This window comes from Opisthorchis viverrini (assembly GCF_000715545.1).
Source record: "Opisthorchis viverrini unplaced genomic scaffold opera_v5_140, whole genome shotgun sequence".
In the NCBI taxonomy this organism is placed as follows: domain Eukaryota; kingdom Metazoa; phylum Platyhelminthes; class Trematoda; order Opisthorchiida; family Opisthorchiidae; genus Opisthorchis; species Opisthorchis viverrini.
In genome coordinates this window covers 1,217,122-1,244,758 of record NW_008751796.1, presented here as the reverse complement: position 1 = coordinate 1,244,758, position 27,637 = coordinate 1,217,122, and the positions used below count along the sequence as shown (strand labels likewise).

The following is a 27,637-nucleotide window of genomic DNA, read 5'->3' as shown; positions in this document are numbered from 1 at the left end:
TTTCCGACCGTTAGTCGCGCCGCATCTTGTGCCCAGTTCAAAGCACTTTTGAACGCCGCTTCAGTTGGGGAATCGTGCTGGCATTCCGTAAAATGCGGAACCGCTGTAAATCGGGAATCCGCCAGTGGAAAATACGAAAACAAGCCACCATTCTCGACCTCACTCGATAAAACAAAATCGTACTGTTAAATTACATGAGACATCATCGCAGAAACAAGCCATCCGCGTTCACCTTGAGGGACAGAAACGGAGAACCGACAAATGACCCAAAAGTGGTATCTGAGGCTTACAGAAAACACTATGCGTGTCTATACTCAGCCCCAGCATCCTCGTCACATCCACACTTGTCAAGGCGAAACTACGAACGGCCTCTAACCGGCTTGGTCTTCACGGTGGAGGACATTCGTCAACTCTTGCACAAGATCAACCCATTCTGCGCGTTGGGGCCCGACGAGGTCCATCGAGGGATCCTGAAAGAAACGTCCTCCACACTGACAAACCATTTACTCATCCTGTTTCGTCAGTCGCTTGACGAAGGCCGCCTTTCCTCTGCTTGGAAGGAAGCGATTGTCACGCCAATCTACGAAACTGGTGACCGACTATCGCCTGGCAGCGGCATGCCTATAACCCTCACTAGCGTGCCGTGCAAGTTGATGGAACGCATTCTGAAGCGAGCCATCCTAGATCACCTTAATTCCAGCAACCTGATATCTCCAGCTCAACACGGATTTCTCCCAATCCGCTCTTGAGTGAGAAACATGCTCGTGTTTATGGACAGCTTAACCCAAGCCAAGGACGAAGGACTTATATCGGATGCCATAGTTTGATAGGCTCCCACACATCCCGCTGCTCAACAACCTCAAGTCTTACGTGATTCAAGGGGAAAAATTTCGCTGGATCAAGGCGTTCCTATCAGAAAGATTATTCCGAGTGAGAATAGGCTCGACCTATTCCTCTCCAGCGCCGGTCTCCATTGGATTTCCTCAAGGCCCCGTCTTGGGATCACTCCTGTTTCTGATATACGTCAACGACCTCCCAGACGTTCTTGTGAGTTTATGTCTACTTTTCGCGCACCAACTGAAATCCTGAAGTTCCAATTCCAGTGCCCTCCAAGCAGTGGTGGTTGAACTGACACCTTCCTCTGAATGATGAAAAGTGTGTCCATATGTCGTTTGGAGGGGATTCAGCGAATGCCTTTGTTATGCATGGTGAAAAGGGGCCAGAAAACATCATGAGGATAGATGCCAAAAAGGATTTGCGCATCTGGGTCTCCTCAAACTTATCTTTCTCACTGCACCATGAGAAATCGGCCCAAAAGGCATTCGCCATTTTACGGATGATCCGATGCACCTTCTCCCGTATTACTTGCATGCAGTTCCAAATACTCTATGGGGCCTACGTCAGACCGCTCCTGGAGTACGCCAACCAAGTTGTCTACTCAGGACTTACGAAAGACGTCACCCTCATTGAGCGTGTCCAGAGGGCCTCTACGAGAATGGTTGCCGGCCTCAAATCCGTGGAATACGAAACGCGTCTCGCGATGCTTGATCTCTTTCCCCTGGAGTACCGTCGCCTCCGAGGGGACCTAATTCTTACTCACGCCCTGTTTGAACAAAGCTTGGCAAATAGGTTTTTACCGTTGACCCAGAAAACACCCGGCGGGGACATAGTAAAAAATTTTTAAAGCTCAGGGCACACACATTCATTAGACAAAATTTTTTTCATTTCGGGTAGTAGCTGCTTGGAATGACCTTCCTCCGACGGTTGTCCGCGCTCCTTCTAGAACCCAATTTAAAGCACTATTAGGCATTTATTTATGCGAATCCTCGCGCTGGCAGGCATACCGCCCCTCACTGAGAACTGACTTGGCGAGTGGTGATCCTTAATCTTACTTTCCTGTTAGTTTGATGTAGTAGACCTCAGTTAAGCTGTGAATCCGTGAAGAACAGAGAGCAGTGTTACGCCCTTTCCGTTTATACCTTCCAGCCGAACAGATGCTTCTCAACGATAAGGACAAACTTAACCCGGGAAGCTTGGGCGAAAGCCTCGATCCTGTGTAACAATCCAATCGGAACTCAGCCTGTCGGTGTTCCCCAGGAGGACCAATCACGTGTAGGTTATGCCAAATGGTCGTTGCACCGACCACCTGTGGCCGACAACACGATCTTAACGAAGGCTTCTTTCTGTCATCCTTCCCTTAATATCCGTTTACGTAGTGTTCACGTCGGGGGTCCACATTTAGTAACCACACCGTCATGCGAATCGTGTTTGTGGCGCATGCTCTGACTGAGCCTTCAACGGAGCAGTTGATGCAGCAACTGTTGAGTAAACCCCACAGGATTCAATCAGCGGCGCCGGAATCTTTGTTGTCTAGGGCATCTCTAATCTCAGGTCGCTCGTTTCGTAGGACAGGATGTGCTCATTTTTCGACTTATTTGGTCTCCTGCTGACTCGGCTTGAGCAAATTAAATCTTTCGCGTCACTGCCGTGTCGGTTAATACTCTGCACTTTCATTCACCTAAAACGTCGCTTGCTTTAGTCAGGTTCGAGAACTGTTAGGGTTTCCCTGAAGAAGCCAACGGTTATTCTGAATAAAGTACTTCTTCGGTGGACTTGTTCCATGGCTCAATCACTTTTTTGGTCACACAGCCGCTTACTGCGTTTGAAGTTTTCGGGTAAGTGACTGGTAGTGAAAACTCGTCAATCAAATTCGAGGTGATGTGTGTTGTATCGACAGAAGCTGTAAAATCTACTCCTATCACTTTAAACGGGCTTCTGGAGCAAACTTTTTGGAGTTAACAGATCGTTCTGTCTGACAATTCGACTGGGTAAAATAGTCGAAAATCTAAAAGCGCTTAACTTGCATCAGTTCCATTTATTCCTTCGTTGCCGCAAACATTCTTGCAGGTTTTGGAGTCTTGAGAGAATGCCTCATTTTCCAGCGATTCGAGCTACTGTTCTAGATGGTCGGACTTAAAAAACTCGTTCAGCTGTAGCACCATTTCGTGCCTAACTGCCATGCCACTCGAAGGAAGTACGAGGGCTGGGATACTGACAGGCTGCCCAAGCCCAGGGAAGTCGAGAAGTAGGGGACGGGTTCGAACCACGGACCTTCCAATTAGCAAATTCACCCCCCAGCAATTGAGTCATCCCGCTTTCCCTCGACTTAAAAGCATCTCCGATGCTCCTTCATTGGTAAACTCTTGCAACCGTGCAGCGATGCACCCCACACTGCGATCTGGTACGTGTGCCCTTTTGGACCGGACGGCACGCCTTCTCCGAATGGTACAAATTGGCAGTCACAACTATGGTTTTTGATATACGTTCTTCAACTCTGTCTGTCACCATGCCGTCAGTCAGTGCAAATTCCACAACCTATAGTTTATGTTATTAAATTTTTTTTAGAACAACGTCAAATGAATGCGCTTCCCACAGCATGTGCTTGGAACCAGAGGGTACACAGAACGTTCCGAAGGGTGGGATAACCTAGATCCGTTTTTATAGTAATACCCACTCGTTAGATTATGGTGTTGAATATCGTTGTGCTTGCGCTTGAACTTTTGACGATTGCGTATACGTTACGCTTATTGATCGTCCCTTTCGATTTCTTCTAGCGTTTGTCTCGGAATCCAAGATAAGTAACTAACTAACCACAGACCTTCAGTCTTCTGCGTCCTTTCACGTGGATATGTTTCCCACTTATTCCCAGTTCATAGCGATTTATTCATCTTGATAATAAGTTAATTATTTGGGCCCTAGCATTCTGACATAAAACTGATTATCCCCGTTGCTATACAAGCTTGAGATGAGTGATGTTTACCTTCAACAACTATTTCTGGCTCGACAAATCTTAATACTTGTTTCATCATTTTCTGAGTCCTGTACTGCACTGAGAGGGTTTATAATCAACCCTTGAATGAAGTCTGCGCGCAGCATCTGCTGGCTTTCGCTAAACAGTAGGTTGCCGAAGACCTCGTATCCCTGTCGAATTCTGTAAATTCAGGATCGCATGAACCGTTGGGTTGCGTATTCTTAACAACAATCTGTCTGGCCTGCAATTGCTCAATCCGGACCCTAAACGCCGTCTTGAATAATAAACTTGTGGCCTCTATCAGCCTCAGAAATACGCAGTTGTCCTTGATCTTTCAAGTTTCATCGAAATACTGATCCTGACACACCTACTGACTCTACGGGACAGAATTCTTGGTTAGTTTCTCCAACTTATTTCTGTCTTGGTTGAGGAGACCATCCCAGCCAAGTGAGATGAACCAATAAGGATGCTTAATTAAAAATTCAAAAGTTGCTCAGTAGTTAAATAATTCACACGACGAGTGGAACTTCCATTTGAGAAATCGTCACTTTAGGAGCCAGTGAACACATGACCTCTTGGTGAGGTATTTGATCAAAGGACAGGTTAATCGCATTGCTGATCAGCTGCTCACGCCAGAACTGTTAAGTGTTCAGACCACTGGCCAGTACGTCGCAGGTTTGAAATTCCTGGAATTTGGTGAGGTACATGTTGCGGACGATTCCAAATGAAGATGAAGTGACTCAGTGCTTCTGGGTATTTCCCCATAAATGGGTTTCATTTGCAGGACGATATCTCAGTTGAAAGTTCCCGGATTTCCTCATACTGCCAACGGTGAGTGCTCTGTTACGGGGGCTTCTCCGGCAATAACACCTTAGGTACCCGAGTTGTACGCTGTAATAAAGCCAGTAGGATCCATTTGACCTAGAAACCTTGATTTGTGGTGTACCAGAGTTGGGTAACTGGGTTTGCAAAGCGCAGCTAGTATGTGGTCGATGGTTGTAAAGAGTACGCGATAAAATGCCTTGGTCCAAAGCGTACAGTAAGTTACAAACATTCCAACAGGTGCTTCGGAGCTGCTTGCTTACTCAGATAACCGCTGGTTGCCTTCTGACCACCTCAGCCGTGGTGCCTGCAACGAGTGCATCACTTAACAGGAACGCAGTAGGTTGAACGGTAGTGTATGATAGTAACACTATCACGAGTTCCACAGAAATTTCTTAGGGTTTGCTTCCCCAGCGCCACTCGGCTTTTGACCAAGGGTACACCTCTAGCATTTGCACAATAAGCGCAACCCTCAGGGCATCAGGAAAAATTCAGAGAATCGGGATAAGCCACACCTACATGCCCGTTGGATTCGGATGGTGATCTCATCCATTCAACCTACCGGAGCTGATTTGTGTTATCGACGTTGTTAGTGTGCAGTCATGTCTTGTCCGCCTCCCCTAGACGAACAACCGATGAAGTATCGACCACGTTATAGCGCATGACACCCGCTTTCGCCCTTTATATGCCACGAGACGACGGCGCGTAGGATCTCAGCAGGTCGAATGGGAGCATTTCAGTGGGACCAGGACCCAAAGACATACCCCGTACCATGCCGTATAGGGCCTTCAGCGCCGGATACATTTGGTAAAATGCCTTTATCTCCACTGGGGACCAGTTCCCTGGTCGTTTCATTGCGAGTTCGATGGTTCCAGCCGATTTCAGTTATAGTTCGGTGGTCAACGACCTGAAGACTTCTCGGATCCCCCACTCGAAGTGGTCAGGTATCGCAGTCAAACACCAACCCGTATACACACCCTGCACTGTAGTCTGATATACGCTCCCTATGGGATACTAATCTGTACCTTTTTGATGTCATAAATGGCGGAAATTGGTAAGGACAATTCTGACGTTTGAAACGGCAGCAACAAAAGCCACGATGGTTTGTCCATGCACTGCATATCCTGATTAATTCTCCGGAGAGAGTGTTGTTTTCCGTGGAAACAGAGGTGTTCAACTAGTTACCTGGCAGAGGTATAAAGGAGATTAGGAAACGTCTGGGTACTGTCGACGAAACTTGTTTTTTGGGATGCGGTCCACGTGATCCTCTCTGTGCATGGTTGGAGACGCCGCAAGGTATGACCGCCAATCGATATAAATGACGTTCTTGTTGTCAGCTTCAAATTAGAATGTCTGAATGGATGTCTGGGGATGTAGGCACCTTGAAATTATTGTAGTGGGCTATCACACAGTCCCTTCCCCATCCTTTATTTCTTGTCAAAATGAACTTTCCGAAAATCTATGGTTGTACGGCAGCGACGCCTCAGTGTTGAACACTAATGTTGTTCTGTCGCTGATGATAAGGGCTCGAGATAACTTCGTGGTTAAGATGTGAGCTTACAAACGGAAGGGTTCGAACCCGACCTCTGCATCTAGACTTTCCCTGTCCAAGCTTGGGCAACCTGGCAGCATTCAATTTCTCGTGCTTCCTTCGAATGGCTTGGCAGTTAGGCACTGGAAGGGTGTTACAACTGAACGAGCTGATAGTGATGACCTTTGACATTCGTGGGTTGATTTCGTCACTCACATTACCGTCAGAGCCAGTGCAACTTCCATGGTGTTCCATAACGTTCCACAATTCCATCGTCAGTCTTTGGATTTCTAGGGACTTATCCGAAGGCTGAGCCTCCCGCAGCACGAAATTTCGATTTGTGGGTAGATGACTTCAATCAGTTTTTCCACTGGAGTTGATGACCGGCATCCCCAATAGAAAGACTTTTACAATAAGTTGTGTGCTACCGAATAAACACTAATTTGCAAACTAATTTGGTTTTTCGAGAGACCCATCTGGAATTCAGCTGAATCTCTCGTTTGTGATGTTTCCAGGCCACTTAATGTGCTGCACTAGGCCGCCTTATCTTCAGTCACTACGCATTCGAGATATCGCGATACATGTATATTTGTAATACACTACTCAGGGGACTGTGGCTACCTGATGAGCCCCAAGAAGGGCGAAACCGGTCGTGGGCTGTCTACGAATTTTCAGCAACCTCATTAGCAGTGCATTACAAATAAACATGTATCGCGATATCTCGAATATCGTAGTGACTGAAACATGAGGCGGCCTGGTGCAGCACACTCAGTATTTTGGAAATATCACAAACGAGAGATTCAGCTGAATTCCAGGTGGGTCTCTCGAAAAATCAAATTAGTTTCCAAATGAGTGTATTTCGCTAATTTCGCGCAATTCGGTTTCAAGTAGAACATAAGGCTGACGGAAACTTGGGGGCTGTGCCTACCTGGTGAGTTCCAAGAAGGGCGAAACCTTTAGTGGGCTGTCGACGAAGTTGTGTGGTACTCGTCAAACTGGACTTTCGGGAGAGTTCTGTCGCCTTCTGAGATGTGGAAACAGAGATAAACTCCATAAAGCTATGTGCCAATTGCAGCGAAAAACTGCAGACCACTGATATCTCCTTATCGCCACCTTGGATGTCACAGTGTTTAGAACCTAGGACGACAGTGGTGGCATTTCGAACAGAACAGCTGCCTGGATATCCGTTACTAATACAAAAAGGTTGGGGACACCTGCAAACGAATGGTTGCTGGCAAAATGCGAGCATACGAGGAAAAGCTGGTACCGGCGGCGAAAGGTGCAGGAACAAGTAGTTATGCATACCTGAGCCAGAGGAAGAGGAACAGGGAACAGCTTCAGGGGCCTATTAAGACAAAAAGTGAAATCATCATTTTTGAGCAGGAATGGACTGAACTGTCCGCGCAACACTTCACTGGGGCGCATCTTACGTTCACGAACACCAAGGAAGCTTTGACTGGCCCAGCAATCGAGGCTGACGACCGGAGCGAACCTGGCGTAAGATGTCTTGTTAGTATCATAGGGAAACCCTTAAGTATGGTTCAATGAGCCACTAAGGTTGATGAATCGCAACACCACGACAAGGACATCTCTCTTTTTGCTTCCTTCGAGTGACCTAGCAGATAGCTACCGAGATTGAATTACAGCTGAGCGGTGGCTTACTTATTCTTTGAGGTTCACAACCCATATATCACCCCGTATGATGATGTACCTGCGATTTACAAAACTCATTTCAGCTGTGTCGTATTATATTCTACGTTGTACTGTTCCTCTTATTTGACACCATTGCGTTTTATTATTTTAGGCCGTCCTGCCATGGAAGGCTTTCTGTTAAAGTGGACAAACTATATGACTGGTTGGCAGCAACGATGGTTTACACTCAAGGACGGTATCCTGTCTTATTACCAGTCTCAAGAAGAAGTGAATAGCGGGTGTAAAGGCTCTTTGAGGCTGTCATCCTGTGATCTGATTGGTAGCTGTTCTCATTTTGTGTTCCTACAGAAAAACTGTTATCTTCTTATCGCATTTAGTCCACACGACAGACCCGAGACGATTCGATTTGTTATTGGGTGAGCAGCGCTTCTATCTACGAGCGTTGTCTCGGGGAGACCGGCAACGTTGGGTGGTTGCTATTGGGTGTTGTAAAGCTGGCGTGAATGTTACGGAATCCGAAGACTCCCGCACGACAGGTAATTCATGCTTTTACAGTCGCTTTTGTTTGCCTATTGTTTCGAGATAACCTAGCTTTTTTGGGATGGATCGGTGTTAAAAGCGCGAACTTACTGACCGAAGGGTCCGTGGCTCGAACACAACCTCTGCTCCTGTCTGGGCTTGAGAAACCTGGCGGTCTCTCAGTCCTCGTGCTTCCTTCTGGACGCATGGCAGCTAGGAACTGGAAGGGTTTTACAGTTGAGCGATTATTATGATTTTCATTATTCGTTCGACTTACAGCACTGGAAATTGTATCCCCCCTCTGACGTTTCTCCTTAGAATATGCTGTCAGAGAGGGGAAACAATCATAGGGCTCTTCATATTTCCTATTCTTTTTGACGAAGACCCACAGAGTGGCTAATATCTCAAGGCAAATGCTGACGGCATACAAACTCATGACTAACTGTCTCAGTCTCTGCCAGATGGATGAAAAGAGGCCTTGTTGTACGGCTGTGACTATTTTATGTTGCACGGTTGGTAGTTAAACATAGGGCGACTGTATCACGAAAACTAGTCACATAATCATGATAATCAGCTGACAAGTTTCCACTCATTAATGTTGAGGATGGCCACCCACTGAAGTCAATAAATAGAATCATCATCAGTTGTGTAGGTCATGGCTTTACGAGGGCTGGGATACTGCCAGGGCGCCCAGACCTAGACAGGAGGACGATTAGGGTCCTCAACCAAAGCCTTTGGCTCAAAAGCCTAACCGCAAGGCAGCGATGTTTGGCGGGGAAGTGCAAATGCATTGCCTTTTCTACGGAACAAGTCGCCATGCATGTTCCAACCCCCAACCTGGAGGACTAGGAGACCTCTACCCATGGACCAACCTGGTATGAGAGACTCTGTGAGTGTCGCGCGGACACCCCCCAGTATAGCTCAATGGGTCGCCGAGGTACACAAACCGCCACACCACGATAAGGTCCAGTCTCTTCGTGACACTATGTTTCTAAGTCGTATCCAAACGTGCTCTAGGATGCATCCATCGAGAGTGAGAAATGTGTGCCGTGACATATTGTTTGCTAGAGCGAGATGGCCTAAGTGGTTAGATCGCGAATTTACTGACCGGAAGGTCCGTGGTTTGAATCCGACCTCCGCCTCTCGACTTCCCCTGTCTGGGCTTGGGCAACCTGGCAGTATCCCAGCCCTCGTGCTCCCTTCGGGTGGCATGGCAGTGAGGCACCGGAGGGGTGCCACAGCTGAACGCTCCTTTGCTAGAGTACTACCCGTTGTTTGCTGATCGCCTGTTACGGATACTGAAGCGCGATGGCTCAGCGGTTAGAGCGCGATTTTATTGACCAGAAGGTCCGTGACTCGAACCTGTATGTCGACTTTTCTTATCCATGCTTGGGCGACCTCATGCCCTCGTGCTGCCTTCGGGTGGGATGTCAGCTAGTCGCCGAAAGGGTGCTACAGCTGGACGATTACTTTTTTACTGTTGCGGATACTTGTATGTTAGTAGACCTGGTCAGATTTTCCTGCTAAATCTGAGCAATGGTTCTCATACTTCCGGTGAAATTCTCGTGAACAGTCGCGCGCTGCGCGTGTTAACAAATAAGTAGTTATCAATTGAACGCCCCTTATATTTAACTTTTGCGAAGTTGGCTCTACCCATCCGAATCTGTGAAACAGTTCCACCTCTTTTTCTGCCATCTCAGTACTGTAGCCTGCCGATCAAGTTAGTAGCTACCTTATATGTCTTACATACTAACATGCTGCGACATGTTGCCTTTTAAAAGACAGTAATGTCTTCCAAAATCTCAGCTACATTTATCGATTTTCCGAATGAGTGGTTTTGATGTGTCAACTGTTCCCCGCGCCAGTTCCCATTGATAAGAAACCTCCAACCTTTGTCTCATTTTTCAGCATAGGCCTATACGCATGGGTCCACCCATTGTGCCAGCACGTCATTCTGCGGCGGTGTTGTCATACTTTTCATATCCAAGGTTTGTCAGATCAGCATAGTGACAAATCTATTCTAAAATACACTGATTTGCTTTTTGCAGGAGGCTCAACTGAATTCCTGCTGCATATCTCGTTAGTCATATTTTTCAACTGAATGTATCGCCACAAAGGCCTCTTCTGTTTCGTGAGGTCGCAGTGTATTTCCTTGAAGAGTTTCCGGAAAGTTTTTTGGCAGCACACGATTGCCCTTGTCCTTTTTGGGGCTCATCGGCAGATGGAGTGATGGTGATGTGTCAAGCGCACTGGAAGTAGTAATGTGACTTCACGACCGAGCTCTTGTCTATCTCTTGCGAGAGCCCTCAAGCGCGGGAAAACTGGCGACCGCGTTCTATATTAAAGCAAAAAAGAGAATCGACAACACCGTATATGACAAGTGAACCCGGCAATCATCTTACCAGTGACTTCTTTCTTTCAAGCAACCGCGGTCAGATGCTAAGATCTCAGGGGTGTATGTGCGGTTACTTAGCAAAATTCAATCAGACTATCCGTGTCGACTTATTTCGTAGCTATTTTATTACCGGAACATTTATTCATGTTTTTTAGTAAACAGTTTTCACCTGGTGATGCACTGTGCCTGCCATTTGTCACCCTACACGTGTACCATGCCTTGGCAGACATACTCCAATTCGCCAGTGAGTAAGATCCCATTTAAAAATACCGTTCAGCTGTAACATTCTTCCGGTGCCTAGCTGCCATGCTACCCGAAGGAAGCACGAGGGCTTGGATACTTTTAGGTTGCCCAAGCCTAGACAGGGGAAGTCGAGAAGCAGAGGGCGGGTTCGAACCACGGACCTTCCGGTCGGTAAATTCGCGCTCTAACCACTTGAGCCCCGTCACGAAGAGACTTGACCTTACCGTGGTGTGGAGGTTTATGTACCTCGGTGACCCATTGAGCTATACTGGGGAGTGTCCGCACGATGCTCACAGAGTCTCTCATACCAGGTTGGTCCATGGGTAGAGGTCCGACGAACACAGTCTCCTGGCCCTCCAGGTTGGGGGTTGGAACATGTACGGCGACGTGTTCCGTGAAAAAAGGTAATGTACTTGCATTTCCAGCCGAACACCGCTGCCTTGCGGTTAGGCTTTTGAGCCAAAGGCTTTGGTTGAGGACCTTAATCGTCCTCCTGTCTAGGTCTGGGCGCCCTGGCAGTATCCCAGCCAACGTACAACCATGAACTGAACACTTGAGCCATCTCGCCCATATCTGCTTAATAGTGTATTTTTAACACGAATTCCTTGGATCAAGTTGAACTGTTGGAACCTCGTTTTTGTAATTGTTTGAAGTGTCTGGTTCTTTTTACTGCCAACTAACCTGAGAACTTAGTGAGTGACCAATAAGTTTGTTTCCCATTGGCTGTTATTCGGATTGGAGATCGAAAGAGACAAACCAATAGAAGTCCTTGAGAAGTTTCGGTGCGTCGGGTGTTTAGAGTGTACTGATGATGCGAAGCCCCACCGAACAGGTCAACAACACATGGTAGTGGCATCTAGTGTAAGCGACTGTGGTACCTCCGTGTCGTCATTCGCTCGATCAGCAGTCAGCGTACTCTTGATGAAACAGCTTTCCGCGGACGTTCTTGGGTCCGGTAGCGCCGCAATTTGACTCCAGGAACCCAAGCGTAGTTCGTACGCGGTTCTGAGTTCCGAGCCACTTTGCTGAACGGTTTTATCTGGTCTGATATGTTTTCCTGTTCTTTTACAGTGCTTTTATCTCAGCTGCCTGTAGCTTGGGAGTATTGTCCGGGCGGTTAAAACCGATGACCTGGGCAGATTAAGTTTTGTTTGATGGGTATCAAGGGGATACTCATTTTTCAGTCTGTTCTTAATTCCTGACAGTTCTTTTTTTGTTAATACTACTGACGGTAATAGTAATATCAGTCGTTTACCTTTCGACGCCACCGTGCAACTCGAAAAAGGCATGATAGCTGAGTTACTACCAGGTTGCTCCATCGTAGACAGGGGCAACTGAAGAGTCATGGTTAGATTAGACTGACGGATTTTCAGGTTAGTGGTTGTACATCTGATAGATCTCAACCAACTGTTGCAAGAAAGTATTGTCCAGATGAATTAAATCATTCCCGGGTCGTGTGCGGGTTGTGTTGTCAACGATGGGAAAGCCTGCTAGGTGTAAAACGATTTATTTCAACTAAGGTACCCCATTACCTATTTCTATGGAGTATGTAGCATCTACTCTAATGTGACCAGTTTAATTTGTCCCCGTTTAATAAGACCACCTTCCAAACAGGGGCCACTTTTTCAGCGCGTTTAGGTACATTTTAATGGTTAGTCCTGCAGTAGAAGCCGTAGGGTCAAACTCTGTAGGTGACCTTTCCACAGAGACACGTTGCCTAATCTGGTGTTGTTCGTAAAGGTTTTAACTTTGGTTTTTGTACCACAGATGAGAAAGATCCGTGAAACCCCTGCATGAAATAGTGGGTAATATGGAGAATTATGGATAGCAGGCCGTAGGGGCGACGCCTTTTCCTCTCGGGTGACTGCCGCGAATTGAGAAGCAGCACCGTTTGTAAACTTGACTATTTCACCTCATTGGAGACTTAGCTGGATCACAGATCTCGACAGCATGGCACTGTGGTCGCTAATTTTGTTCCAACCTTGTTTAACACAGCATTTCCATTCACCTCAATGCCGTGAGTACTGGGTATGCGTGCATGAATCGATTCTGCGTGTATGCCTTGTTGTGCAATGTTGGACATTTGTCCTACTATTTGGCCGAGAGAGCAACACCCACAAACCTGACCAGCTGCTATTGATTGGAACTCGTTGTGTTCAGTCTAATAGGTCAACCGAATCGAGATTGTGGCAACGAATTTGGCCTCAGAATGTGGTTGGTCGGGAGAGAGAAAGCAAGACGAAAACTGTTCATATGATTGACAGCTGTAGCGTTCATCTGTAGCACCCTCCTGGTGCCTAGCTGCTATGCCATCTGAAGGAAGCACGAGGGCTGGGATACTGCCAGGTTGCCCAAGACTAGACAGGGGAAGTCGAGAAGCAGAGGTCGGATTCGAACCACGGACCTTCTGGCCAGTAAATTCGCGCTCCAACCACTTGGGCCATCTTGGACCATCTCTTGATAGCTAAAGACGCTCGATTTGTCACAGGGATTATTTAGTAGAAATCAGGTGACTGCTACACGGGCAAAGGTTGCACAAATACTCTGAGAGTACGTTGTACCTTACAAAGCGGCCATAATTGTATGTATGAGAAACACCAATACGTGGACCTTACTGCAGTGTGACGCAGTGTACCCCTGTTACGCGATGATCCATACTGCGGGAAATCCGTGCGACACTTGCAGAGTCTCTCGTGTCAGGTTGGTCAATGGTTAGAGGGTTGAGCAACACAGCCCTCTGTCCCTTCAGTTGGGGGTTGGAACGTGTGTGGCGATTTGTTCTATAAAATGGTAATGCACTTGTATTTCCCGTCAAGTGGTCAGGCTTTTGAGCCGAATGCTTTGGTTGGGAACTACAATCGTCCTCCTGTCCGGATTTCAAGGTAGGACTAAATTCCTCGTTTTTGAGTGGAAGCGTTTTTCAGGTTGCAAACTTACGTTTATGCTGTGGTGCTATAGCTGGCGCGAGCAGATCATTGTTTTTTGGGCGACTCGCTCCACGCAGTTGCGCTGTAACGGGCGTCCATCAACATTTGGAATGTGTGTAAGGGCTGACCTAACTGTCTCATGCGACCTACCCGTCCAAAACTCGAGAGTGTGCATAGATCTATGCCTTTCGGTAGGGAAGCACTGATGTTGCTCACTAATGACGATGTAGATGTTGCGGCAACCAGAATCAACGTACACGCTTCATAGCTAAGAAACTGACCTGAGCCGAACTTAACTGGACAATTGGTCTAGGCGAGCTGAATGGGTTCGGTATACCGGTACTTTGGAATCTGGTTGTCTTGCTTGTGTTACCCCACCGATTCAAGAATATCCTTTGGCGTTCGGCATCAGTCGACAGATAGCCGCTGCTAAGTGAAATGACTGCAGCGGCGGAGCATCTAAAATGACCACCTTTTGCCTCTTTTGAGTTGTGGGTGTGTCCGATCAAGGAGCTGCGACTGCGGTCGTTTTCGGTTTTTAATCATTCTACAGAAGCCTAAACTCAGCCGAACAACTGAAGATTGGCAACTTGTTCGAAGTGTTAGTTTTGCACACTCGTGCTCATGTTATTTTTCATGAACTTGGTAAGGCAACGTTTTGTCTTAACTTGTCCTGTTGCTTGCACATCGTATACGGGATACACGTTCCATTCAATCATCGAGCTCATTTAGGTTGCAAACTGCGTGTTTTGATTTGCATGTCGTTTGCATACGGTGTGCATGTTTTTATAAATGACCAGCATTCGGTTTTTCGAGAATTTGAGGCACATCACACGGAGTAGTCAATTCGGTTACCGTTGAGTGTAACAGCAACTATCGTATTCTCGATGTCAGTTCCTAAGCAAGGAAGAACAAAGTGTGCCGTTAATACAGGGACAATGAAAGTGCGTGGAGTTATATGATATGATTAGTTGATAAGTGCGCGATAAGCCCAGGGCATTCGTTATAAGATACCCTCACACGCTTCTCCATTCGTCAGCGATCTAGTGTATGATGTCCTTGACAAGAGGCCTAATCGCCCTTTCTTCGTGTTACTGGTTTGTCCTGTATTGGACTATTGTGGCTTGAAAGAGGGAGAGATGTCTTCCCAGGCAGTATGTGAGTTCAACTGCGTAAGCTCATGAATCCTATTCTGTAGACATAACGACTTTTGGATATTTTGGATTTATGGACATTTGATTGAAACCATAAAAATTTTGACGATGTTATTCACCTGTGTCCTTCGAATGTCGTGTTTTTTTCAGAATCCAATACTCAGGCAATCACCACACGTCAGTCGGAATTACGTCTCTATCACAATTTAATTGTACAACAAATCAAAGATCTTCAGGGCCATCTGAAAGTTGGCGTGGTACCAAATATGGCGGTATGTACTCTTCATTTGCACTGTTTCTGACTTGGTTTTCTCACTTGACTCTTTGTCATCCCACATTGGCAATGGTAGGTTTAGACCCCAGTCGCCACTGGATATCTGTTCCATTTAGCTGTAGCAGCTTTTCAATGCCTACCTGCCATGCCAGGTTGCCCAAGGGGAAGTGGAAATGTAGAAGTCGGGTTCAAACCATGACCTTGATTCTCGGTTTTGTTTGCAAAGTTGTCTTTATGAGGAGCCGAGTACATTTGGTCGTATGAAAGCTTTCCTTTCACGTGAAAGGGAACTCCTGTTTGGGCATGGATCGTCTCTCGTCAGTGTGATTCACAACCCTTTCAAAGGGGTGTTTACTTCGCATGTACTACATATAATAGTGTGTTTGAGACAAATAAATGGTGAACTCCCCTCCTTTTCTTGAACCATCATTCAGAAAACTCAGACCTCTAACTTAACCACTTCTCTCTCAACATTCAACATTTTCACCGATGCATAAAATTTTTCTTCTTGCATTACTATGGGCAATCCTAGTTTCCTAAGCTGAAGCGTTTTTCGGCCCTTTTTTATTCTTTGATTCTATGGGGCGTTTTGCGTATTGTTCCATGAATTCAACCGTCCACCTCTTCATTCTTTGTAATTTTTCCAAATTACTAGTTTCGTGGTAAAATGTATTTGCTACTTGTATAGCGTGCGATTAAATCGGCCAAAGCAATGCTGACAAAGGCAAATCGCTTAAGAGAGGGAGAGGGAGGACAGGCAAGAATATACTTCGGAAGAAACGGTTCACTATCTCAAACTTATCGACCTGTTCCGTGCCTTCCTTTTTCATACGATCTTATGACTGCATACGACTGGTTTGCACCTGTAAACAGGTTGAAAGCGGTGCTGAGGTGCCGACACGCTTTCAACAACCGACGGAGTAGTGTCGTTTGAAAAAAAAACCGAAACTACTTTTCCAAACGGCGCGTCGTTCGAATCCCCACCGGCGCAATACTACCCAGTTTGTCTACTTTTTAACATTTATGAAAGGTAGGCAATAGTTTGCTTATTGAGTAATGTTCATGGCTGTTATCCGCTTGTGTCCATACGATCGTCCGAGATGGACCAAGTGGTTAGAGCGCGAATTTACTGACCGGAAGGTCCGTGGTTCGAACCCGACTTCTGTGTCTCCACTTCCCTGTCTAGGCTTGGGCGACCTGGTAGTATCCCAGCCTTCGTGCATCCTTCGTGTGACATGGCAACTAGGCCCTGAAAGAGTGCTACAGCTAGATGATATGATTTTTATACGATCGTGCTTGAGTTTGGCTAACAACTGACTCTGGACTTTGTCATGTGTATCACTTGGTCTTTATCATCCACTCAGCAACCCTCGCACTGGCCCGCAAATAACCTTGCCACATATTTGACCATGTGAGGGATCGTTTCTCGATTGCGGTAGATGAAACTGAGACGGAAAATGATCATCTTATTATGGCGTTTGTATGGACGCGGACCAAATCTGTGCATTTTCCAATCGACAAGCATACGGATATAGCACAGGCGTAAAGAAAGGTGGCATCAGGCCACCTCTGACATGCAGTTAGCCTCTGGTTCAGGACACCCCGAATAAGAAAACCCCCTGAACAAGGCAACAAGCTATGACCCATGAGAGACAGTTACCAGTCTTTTGTTATCCAAAATAGCCTCATTGTCGATCGCGATCTGATTCAAAGCTGTCGTTCCACATTCGTACGTACTCAAGACAAGCCGGAGGGATCCAGAAAATCAAAGCAAAGTCCAGCGATAATCAACCGGTTCGTCTGTGACAGATGGAATCAATTAGGTAAACGCATTACTCATGTTTTTTTCAGTGGTCTTTGATTAATCCAAGTTTGATCAGTAAAAAATCATGGAGATCCTCGGTCTGCTTGTACTTTGGAGATCAGCTGTTCTAGGGAGGTTGCGTATTAGCTTGTCCTGCATGGAACTAGGTCATCTGTTAGAGCACTGTTTAGTTGAGTGCGTAAACCTTTAATTCACCTTTAATCTATCGTAAGACTGTACAGCTCATTTGTAATATTTTGTCTAACGATTGGAAAAGTGCATCCCTAACCAATGTATTCAAGCTAGCGAAGTTCACCGATTGTATCACCTTTCAGATGTATACAAGGTGTATACAAGGTCAGCGCATTGCTTCGCTTGAAAGCGCGTTTCGTGCTGCGCTCAGGTGATGCACCCACTGGCCATTCACACATTCACTGATTGTGAACAAATCACCAACTTGTGAATGAAAAATTCAATAAATAATGACAGCTATCTGGCTTGTGGTGCCATGCAGTTCGATGTGACACAGTTTGGCTACCAGAGCGTTTCTGCTTCATAAGCAGAAGTGTTAGGTGATTTTTGGGGGTGGGACGGAACCTAGTTTTCCGCTTCTTACAAACAATTACGCTATGTTGTTTAAAGTTGCTTTCACTTGCTTAGCCGACTGCAAGCAGAAAGACGCTTTAGCAAGCCAACTCTCCACGAGCAACTTCAGGTGAACAATGAAACAGACCTGTCCGAAAAACGTTGCTATCCTGGTGGATACTAATTTTGAGTTCTCGAAGGTCTGTCAGTGACGCCAAGAGGTTCTGTCATGTGATCAGGTTTGGCATCAGGCGCTTTGAAAATCGGTTGGTGCTGACCTTGTGTTGCTATGGTGTGGCGCTTGATATTCTTGTCAGGCAATCGAGTTCTGCTTCCCTAGCTTTCATGTTATTGTTTTTTTCTTGGAAATCAAGTCACTTGTCCACCAGTTGACCCTCAGTATTTGCTGTGTTTCCATGTGTGCGCCGATGGTTTTGCTTCTTGAGATTTCTCACTGTTGGGTTGCTTTCACATTCAGTTGATTCTTTTCTCCTTCTGGACTTTCTTTTCCGTGTGTTGATACGTAGTGTGTGTGTGTGTGCGCGGATGGCGGGTGAAGATCAGCACCAAATTGACACAATCGATCGCGCTGTTCTACTGTCACTCTATGGTCATACCTACAAAACACCGTCTGACTTTCCTGCCGCTGCATTCTTTTCTACATCGTCCTTACTTTTTCACTTGATAGGCATGGGTTTCTAGGTACCATTGGTCAATAATACCTAGCTCGTTATTCCATGCTTTCAGAGAATCGATGAAATAACCGGTACGCTGAATGCTGCATGCACCACCTTCCTCGCCACAATCGACGATCTGATGTCCCTAATTCAACCAACGAACGCTCCCCTTAGTGGAAGTAAGGTTGCGCAATCTGCCGACGACCCACTGTCTGGATTCCCCAGTCCACAATCGTTTGTGCGTGGGAGCGTTGTGGGTCCACCCAGTGCGGGTCATTCACCCGTGTCGTGGAAGTATGTTTGTCTATCCATGAGTTATTGAACCCTTCTATGACACACACGACGCATTTATTGAAGTATTGTTTTGTATACACTATTCCTTGTTTGAAGTGACAATTGCCCATTTGTGTTTTATGTACTCTACCATTTGACCATGTGGCACACTATGTACAATGAATTTGACAAGTTTAAGAGATGTACCAATGAATGGAATTACCCTGTTCACAGTCACCCCATCGTTGCCTGTCGGGCTTCCAAACGGTCTGAAATTACGTGCTGTTGACCTTCTAGAGAGAGAGAGAGAGAGAGAGGAAGCACGTTCAAGGCTACGGTCATCGTACCATTTTGGATAACAGTATAAGATTTATCAGGGCTTTCAATGTAAGGGTATCAGTTACCGTCATCAGGGTTCTGACCGTGTCAGTTCCGTTAGATGAGCAACAACCTAACGCCAGTCTTCCAAAGTGACTCGAGGTGCTTAACCAAGATAATCGGGATGGAACTTGACAGAGCAGAGATGACATAGGTTACCTCGTCATATCTGTGGCCAACGTAGACCTGGAAGGCAGACAGAACCCGCACTTTTCTTCCTTCTCTCTTTTCAAACCACATTTTTATTTTGGACGTGTTTAGCGTAACCGCCTCATACAAAGGTCATCTGGCATGTTAACCTTTGTGTACAACGCAATGTACTATAACTCCTCTGCCCGATAAGTATGAAGCAAGCATTGAATTACCGACGCCAGTTGAGGGGTCGGGATCTGTGTGATATTGTCGCCCAAAACACGTGTTTCATATTGCTTTAAGTTCATCAGTTGGAGTTGTCAGACCATACCAATTGCAGCCGTTCGCGCTCGACGAATATGATCTCACCTTTTCACCATATGATCAGAACGGTCCGAAGCCCCCCAAGACGCATACCATCATCCCCTACGTAATCGTCGATGACAGCAAAATGCCTCGAGAGCAGTATGTTGAACGTGTGTGTTGAATGCAAGTACTTCCCATTAGTAGCAGCTTACAGTACAAATGGGATAGTTCACTCAACTGGGCCAAAAATCCAGTTGGGCTACCAAGTCCGAAACAGCTTACGGAATTCTTGTGTTTGGTTCTCCAATGAGATGATGTTCTTATCTACTGAGAGGGAACGAGATAGCTCAAGTGGTCAGAACGTGTATTTACTGGCTGGGAGGTCCGACCTCTGTCTCTCGACTTATCCTGTCTAGGCTTGGGCAACCTGGCAGTATCCCAGGCCTCGTGGCATGGCAGCTAGTCACCGGAAGGGTGTTACAGCTGAACGATTTTTTTTATCTACTGAGGGAACAAGGGATGGGTACGACCATTTTGACGGTCCGGGTTCTATCCCTCCTTCTAGTCCTGTTCTCCCTCATGTTTACACCGAATATCTCACTACTTAGTGCTCCTGGGTGATTACAAATATGCTTTTCCCAACAAGACACCACGGAATTGGTTCCTAACCTTACAAGGTGTAATTCGACTGGATGTAGACGGTTTTGAAAACGTTGCACTCTGTCTGTGTGTGATGTGTATATCCGTCATCGCTAGTTCGTCGTGTCCATGGTGTTTAGTGTTGCTCCTCGCGATTGGTATGTCCCTCTAGACAAGAAATAACGTGAAGGGAGGGGGTGGAATCCGTACAGCTATTGAAACAGCGCGCTTGATGAGGACCGCCCTTACCCTGATTATGCTGGTATCATAGAATAATACATATTCCAGCTACCGGTGAATTGGCTACCAAACGCATGTTCTGCTCAGTTGGGCACTTGCCTTCAGCATTCTGATCACACGAGTTACCAAACGTGTTGTCAGCACTTTTCCTACTCTAGCAAACATTTTTCGCGATTGGTTGAATATATCTCAAACCCCCGAAAATGATTGCCTTGTTTCAACACATTAACATGGTGGTATCTTCCCTGCCCTTCACCCACGCTAGGGAGGCTCGATATCAAGGGGGGAAGGCATAAAACGCAATCTTGTTACGTACCTTTTGAAGCGTGCCCAACTGATTTGAAACGGTTTATCAAGGCTGTATTAGTGGGATACTCACATGTTCCGTTCAGAATGTATCCAAAAATCCAACAAACTGATGGTGGTCAAACTTATTTCACAATTCCGAGGCTACCTTGCCCGGTAAAACCTGTGGTTCGGGCGCAAGTTTTTCTTTCCAAGGCCAGTCTATTCCGCAAACATTCAGTCTAGATTCAAACTTTCAAATATCTGAAGCTTAAGCGGGGTATTCCTGAGTCGGTGATTATATGTAGTATCCAGAGGAACAACAGCATTAGCCCCCTTCGCACTTCCTCTCGTCATCCAGCTTGTAAAAAAAAACTGTCCAAACTGAATGAATCGGGAAGGCAACTGCGTCCTCTCTATTGAGGGGGGCGAGACGGCCCAAGTGGTTAGAGCGTGAATTTACTGACCGGAAGGTCCGTGGTTCGAACCCGACCTCCGCCACTCGACTTCCCCTGTCTAGGCTTGGGCAACCTGGCAGTATCCCAGACCTCGTGCTTCCTTCGGGTGGCATGGCAGCTAGGCACCGGAAGGGTGCTACAGCTGAACGCTTTTTTTCTTTCTCCCTATTGATAGTGATCCTGTCTCCCAGTCTCATATCTACTCACTGACATAAAAAGTCTAAGATTACTTTTTACTATGGATGGTCCCGAATTCCTTTGAGTTCTTGAATGAGGGGCGATTTTTGGAAAGCTCCCGTAGATGTGGTTTATGACCAATTCATTTTTCGTTCCCCTCTGTTTCTATCCCAGAACAGATAGTGCTCTGCACACTTGGTTCCCGACAGACAGGGCAGGCCTTACGGCCGTCGGAACGATGAACAGCCCGAGCGTCAATCCCAGTTTGTATCGTTCAAATCGTTCAAACAGGCTACACAAGACGTTCTTCTCAACCATGAAATTCAGGTAATCACCGGTCACGGTTGTTTTTCATCTTCAACCTTATATCGTCCATGAGTATTCATTTTCCCATTCTATTAGTTTGCTTGTCTGACTACAGCACTTCTGCCTTATGTGAATGCTCACCAGTCTCGTTTCATCTGTATCTATTTGTCCTACTTTTAGCGTTGGATCGTTAGTCATCCCTACTCAACTTCCTGCTTAGTTTTGTAGATTTGCGTCCGAATATGTCGGCTCAATTAGACCAGTCCAACAGTCAGTTGCCGGGTGATTTTCTCTCCGCCCTTGACTTTGCCAAGGCTTGCCGTTCTCTTTTCCGCATTTTCGATCGTATATCTGACTTCTCAGCGACGGACGCAATGATTGGTCGGACGTTCGCCGCATTACAGCAAGTCCAGGCCGACTTGTTGGGCAATCTCGAACGTCTGGAGATGGCCATTCAGGTCTATACGAGCCAGAGATCCGCGAGAGATCAAAATGGCCATGATCAACCACCATGCGAGCCGCCAGATTCATCGACGATTAGTATAGGTACCCTACTCAGGAACGATCTGAAGAATGATAGAACAGCGGATGCAGCCTCCTTTTACAAAGCCATTCTCTGGTTGTCCAGGTGAGTACAGTTTCGAAAAATTGGCTGACCCGATTGCGTTGATTGGTTGTCGATCGGGTCGCTCTTCTGATAACCGGATTACACCATGCATTCACGGAGTTCTCAGAGGTCTCATTTTTGTATACTACGCTGTTCACTAAAACAGTGGGAGCACGCTGATACAAGAATTTTAGCATACATGTGATCCGTTGCTTCATTCATCGGAGGTTTTTCGGCTCTTTTACAGCATGCTGCCTTTGTTATTAAATTCCTACCGCTGGAGCACATCAAAACATGTCCGTCATGCGCTTCGGTCGATAGTTTCTGTTCAACCACAAATGGTCCAGCTCGACCGCGTAGGGAGTCCCGGCTGTAGTCATCTTCCTTAGTGTCTACGCTAGTCTACACTAGCATCTCTTTGTTCAGTTGTAACACCGTTCCGGTGCCTAGCTGCCATGCTACCGGAAGGAAGCACGAGGGTTGGGATACTGCCAGGTCACCCAAGCTTTAGACAGGGTAGTCGAGAGTCAGTGGTCGGGTTCGAACCACGAACCTTCCGGTCAGCAAATTCGCGCTCTAACCACTTGAGCCATCTCGTCTAGCATCTCTTGCATCCCTTTGGATCAATTTGGGATGACCATCTGCTTTATCGCTGAGGGTAGACCCTGGACGAATTTACCCGCGATCGCGTCTTCACGAACCGAACCCGTTAGGAGCCCTCTTCTATGCCCTCTCGCGCACGTAACACCACCAGTCACGTACCGATTTCTTCAACTGCACTTCCATGTTTGATAGAATCTACGTCGGGGTTCGCAAGTTCTCCGGGGCTTATTCCATTCCTCTACTCTGCAATGTGGATCACTGGTCTCCGTAGAAGTACACCGCACGTTATCAGGATGATGGATAACTGTCGGTCATCATTGCAAAATAACGGACGTAAGAACCAACCAGACCGGCCTGATGTCGATCACGTCGAAGTAAGATTTTGTGGCAACGTATAGTAAGGACGTTCCGCTGGCTGCATCTGCACAGAACACGTGTTCTGTGATATCGTCCCTCTTCGTTTCGCGGGTCGAAACCCTATATCCTGATCCTTACTATTCTTGTGTGCATAATTTACGCGACAACGATGCTTAGAGACTGTTACGGCCAACCATATGCACTGCCTCTGATAGTCGTTCGTAGCTGTCTCTATACGACCTGTGCTGTTTAACTCACCTACTTCTGATGGAACTCTGGGTTTCAAGGTTACCCAAAATGGCACACCCGGATCTGGAGTAGGGATTCATGAACGGTTTCATAACACTTGAGAAACTCTATGATCACAGACTAAGCCAGCGTTGACGGAAACGCGGAGCTGGTGGAGCATAATGGCCCAGCCACCCTGGCTTTTAGTGCTGAATGCATTCTTCGAGGTAATCACCCTCTGCTTAACCGAAAACGCGTATCCTGATCACCTCATTGCGAACTCGTTAGTTCCTGTTTATTCCAGCTGTAGTTCTGAGACATTGGTGCTCGAAGACCTAAAATGTACTCCCCTCGAGGTGGTCGGGTGACGCACTCATAAATTCTGGCGCATACCCTATCGCACATGCATGTTGAAAAGGACTAACCAGTCGACAGAATGGAACGCACTCTTGAAGTGAAGAGATAACAAGGTTTTAGGGCGCCTGTATGCATGTCGTCGCTCTAACACTCAGTCTCCTCCCCGCCAGAATCCTGCTTGCTATTTTCGGATCCCGTTGTCACGCGTGTTCGTAAGACGACGTAAAATAAGCGATGCAGAGTCTGGTCCGTCACGAACAGACGACCCTACAATGATGCGACGGCTTGTGTACCTCTCATTGACCTGTACTGGGGTTGTCCATGCGACGCTCGCAGGTTGGTCAATCGTTAGAGATCTGACCAACACGGACACCTGGCTTTCCAGATCAGGGATTCGAACATGTGTGGCGACTTGTTCAATAGAAATGATAATGCTCTTGCCTTTCCGCTAAATACTGCTGTCTTGTGGTCAAGCTTTAGAGCCAAAGGCTTTGGTCGAGGACCCTAATCTTCCTCCTGTCCAGGTTTGGGTACCTTGGTTATGGCGCCAGCTTACAGACCTGAAGGTCCGGGTTCGAACCCAGCCTCAGTATCTTGATGGCTCCTGTCTAGGCTTGGGCAGCCCGGCAGCATCCCATCCTTCGTGCTTCCTTCTTTTGTCATGGCAGCTAGGCACCGAAAGGGTGCTACAGCTGAACGATTTTATTTTGATTTTATTTTGTATAATTTAAACGTGCAGTTTGTCGCAACTCTTCAAAGAGGTAATCAAACAAATTGGCCGAGCAGTTTTTGTTCAAATCTCCGTAGGGGCTTGCAAGCAACCTAACTGTGAGACCATCGTAAACAGCCTTGTGAAATTTCGACAGGTAATACAGTGACGATGAGTTTTTGATGAAGTTTTGAGCAACGATACGGTGAATAGCTATCATGCTCTATCTTTCTACAGATCTTAGTGCTTCGGTTCAAACTATGGAATGACGTTCTTGCAACCTTAGTCCAAACGATTTAATCGCATGTACAAAAAGGCACCCGATTTTTAAAACGCACCATCTACCTGATTGTGAGATATTTACGTGCCGCTTATCCTTAAACTAATAATCGAAATCACCAATCAACTGATGATGTTTTCAGTTTCTTCAATACGGACCGACACTGGTAAGCATGTACGTGTTTGAACTCCATTTTCGGTGTTCAGCTGAGTATATCCCTCCCCAGACGACGAAACCGCTGACGCGGGGGCTAACAAAGTACCTACCGGCGTGGTGGAGAGACAAAAGCATGGTCGTTGGCTTGTTCGCTGAGCTGGGCAATTTGATTGCAAACGTTTCATCACCAATCGAGGTGACATCATCAGTGCGTTATTGGGGAGCGTAGTTGTGCGTAGCGGTGGGTTAGTGGTTGACTCAACGCACAACCAATAACGCACTGATGATGTCACCTCGATTGGTGATGAAACGTTTGCAATCAAATTGCCCAGCTCAGCGAACAAGCCAACGACCATCTAGGCTACCTGAGCTACCGACATTCTCCTCTATAGAAAGACAAAAGCATCTCAAGTGCCGTTCTCGAGTCCTCGATTACTTCAAATCACGTTATTGAACCGGATTGTTTACCGAGTAACTTAGTACAAATTCATGTGTGTCATAGACCCTTAAGCCCAGCTGATGCCGCTGCTATTTGCATTCGCTTCTTGCTCTAGACCCTAATAGGCGAAAACACTTTTATCCAGAGTCTGTTGGACCGAAAACACTCGGCTGTCTGTGCAAACGATTCATTATCCGTACACGTTTAACTCACCAGAGATTTATTGACGTCAGCGGTCTGTCGCCTAACCGTTACGGGTACCTAACTGATTGTTTCGATTGTTTTTTTCATTGTATCGTTTGTTGCACTGCCATTTTGATCGTGTGTGGAAATTGAAATGATTGTTTGACTTCAAACTTTGATCTCGTCAGGTTGACGATGTTTAGCTTTCGTTGCGGACCACGCTTCAATGCAGTTTGTTTCAGCTGCATGCCATCGGTTCCAATGCGAGACTGCACGGTATGGTCTCTCGGAAGATCACCATAGTTCTTCGTTGGAAATTACAATTTCCCATTGTGAGAGTCATTTTCATACAATGGTCAACGACTTTCCAACGGACTTTTTACACTCAGCAATGGAATTCGGTGAGATATTCGGTGGTCAATGGTGTGACGCCCCCCTGAAACCGCGATGTGAGTTTCATAGACTGACTAGATAGTCAAATGAGATTCTACCGGAGTCACGTGCACTGGGATTACGCATTATCAAGCTGGATGCAGTAGGCGAGGTGAACTAGATTCGCGCTAATCAGCTGATACCTCGCTCAATTGTACTGCTTTTTATATACCGAATCGGGTGCTCACTAGTCGACCCGTTAAGTAAAATTGTCTGTAACGTAACTGTGAACGGCCTCGTAAGTGTTCTGTGGCAGAGTTTCTGTAAAGCTTACCTGTGCTTGGGTTAAAAGTTTCACCCGTTCGAAATGAAAGCTTGGTGAATTCAGAGCATATTATCAAGTACCTTATAGTAAGTTTTTAAGTTCAAGGCAGTGTTGTGTGAATAAAACTATCTCGGGTTACCGAGGTAGCAGATACTCTCAGACTACGTTCTTCGGGTCATGAGGTGTGGAAATCCCGTTCCGACGCGTCATTCGGTCGTCTCAACTTCACTTACAATCTGTTTTTTTTCCGGCTACTTTCACAGGTCGCTCAACTTTGTTCGCGAGTTCCTTCATTTGCTCTTCACCCTTCCACCTCCTTCCCCTGACGATGTCGCGGACAGAAGAGGGGCAGTGCAGGACGACAGTTTGAGTGTGGCAGCCACAGAAGCCTACTCTCGCTGCTTGCGGTCGTTCCATCAGTGGTCACTGAGAGGAGTCGCAATGGTTAGTTCTTGCATCTCACCGTATTCCACATGGCATCCGTTTGACCGTCTTGGGGTAAAACTCGATATTCTTGGTGAAGTCTGTGTTCGTACTCGGAGAATTCAGGTTGATTCACTGAAATCCCGTCAATCAACTTGACTGGCTCTTATTGAATTCGTATGTACGCACACCCTGAGCATACCGCTCATCTGTAGCCTCACCATGTGAATTCCTACCGCGAAACCCGTCCTAAGCACGAATGTCAGGTAGTCTGCGGCTGGGCCAAATCAGCCAAAAAGTCAGGTCTCGAATCATGGACTTTCTCGTCCTAAAACCGAAACAGTTAACACCCGTTCAATCAACCTAACTCTCATAGTATTATTGGCGGAACAGATGGTTCCGCGGCAATGCGAACTCTATCTCGGACAAAGTTGATCTTGTCACGATGTGAAGGTGTGTGCCCTTCAGCAACTCGGGATGCGCGAATACTAAGCACAGTTTTACTCTTATCAGGCTGGTCTACAGATGGAAGCCTCCTTGGTTGAGAACTGGGACAGATATGGCGAACGGTTCCTGAGCAGGACTCTCGTATTCGTCGTGCACCAACCACAGTGTTCGTGCACGACGATGAGTCTAATGGCTGATCAGTTGTTACTATGGGCTTTGCGGCCAATGCTGTTTGAACACCTGTTTCGCCCCCAGCTTCTACGCTTAGAAACCGTTTGGATTTACGGAACAGCGCAAAAGTACCTTTCAAGTGCGGTATACGTCTCGCAACATTAGCCTTATTTTTGAGTATTTCTGCTGAGACCGCCAGTATGCGCTAGCCATACGGACCGCTGCTGTTTGGGGCTCTGAGTACTCTGCCTTCCCCATCCTTCTTAGTTCCGGAGTACTAGGGGCAAACCTCATGAAACGGCGAGATGGCCCCAGTGGTTAGAGCGCGAATTTGCTGACCGGAAGGTCGGTGGTTCGAACCCGACCTCTGCCTCTCGACTTCCCCTGTCTA

General features: G+C 46.7%; 1 protein-coding gene across 1 annotated transcript in view; it reads left to right on the top strand.

Annotated features, from left to right (window-relative positions):
- Nucleotides 1-1,201: 1,201 nt before the first annotated feature.
- The window catches only part of T265_06636 (hypothetical protein), a gene marked incomplete at both ends in the record, with an annotated part of 30,465 nt that continues 4,029 nt past the window's right edge, over nt 1,202-27,637 (top strand). Inside the window, 6 exons of the mRNA XM_009171949.1 lie at nt 1,202-1,629; nt 4,596-4,642; nt 15,206-15,327; nt 18,466-18,689; nt 21,810-22,217; nt 26,469-26,649. Of these exons, the coding sequence (XP_009170213.1) occupies nt 1,202-1,629; nt 4,596-4,642; nt 15,206-15,327; nt 18,466-18,689; nt 21,810-22,217; nt 26,469-26,649 (1,410 nt within the window). The remainder of the gene's footprint in view (nt 1,630-4,595; nt 4,643-15,205; nt 15,328-18,465; nt 18,690-21,809; nt 22,218-26,468; nt 26,650-27,637) is intronic.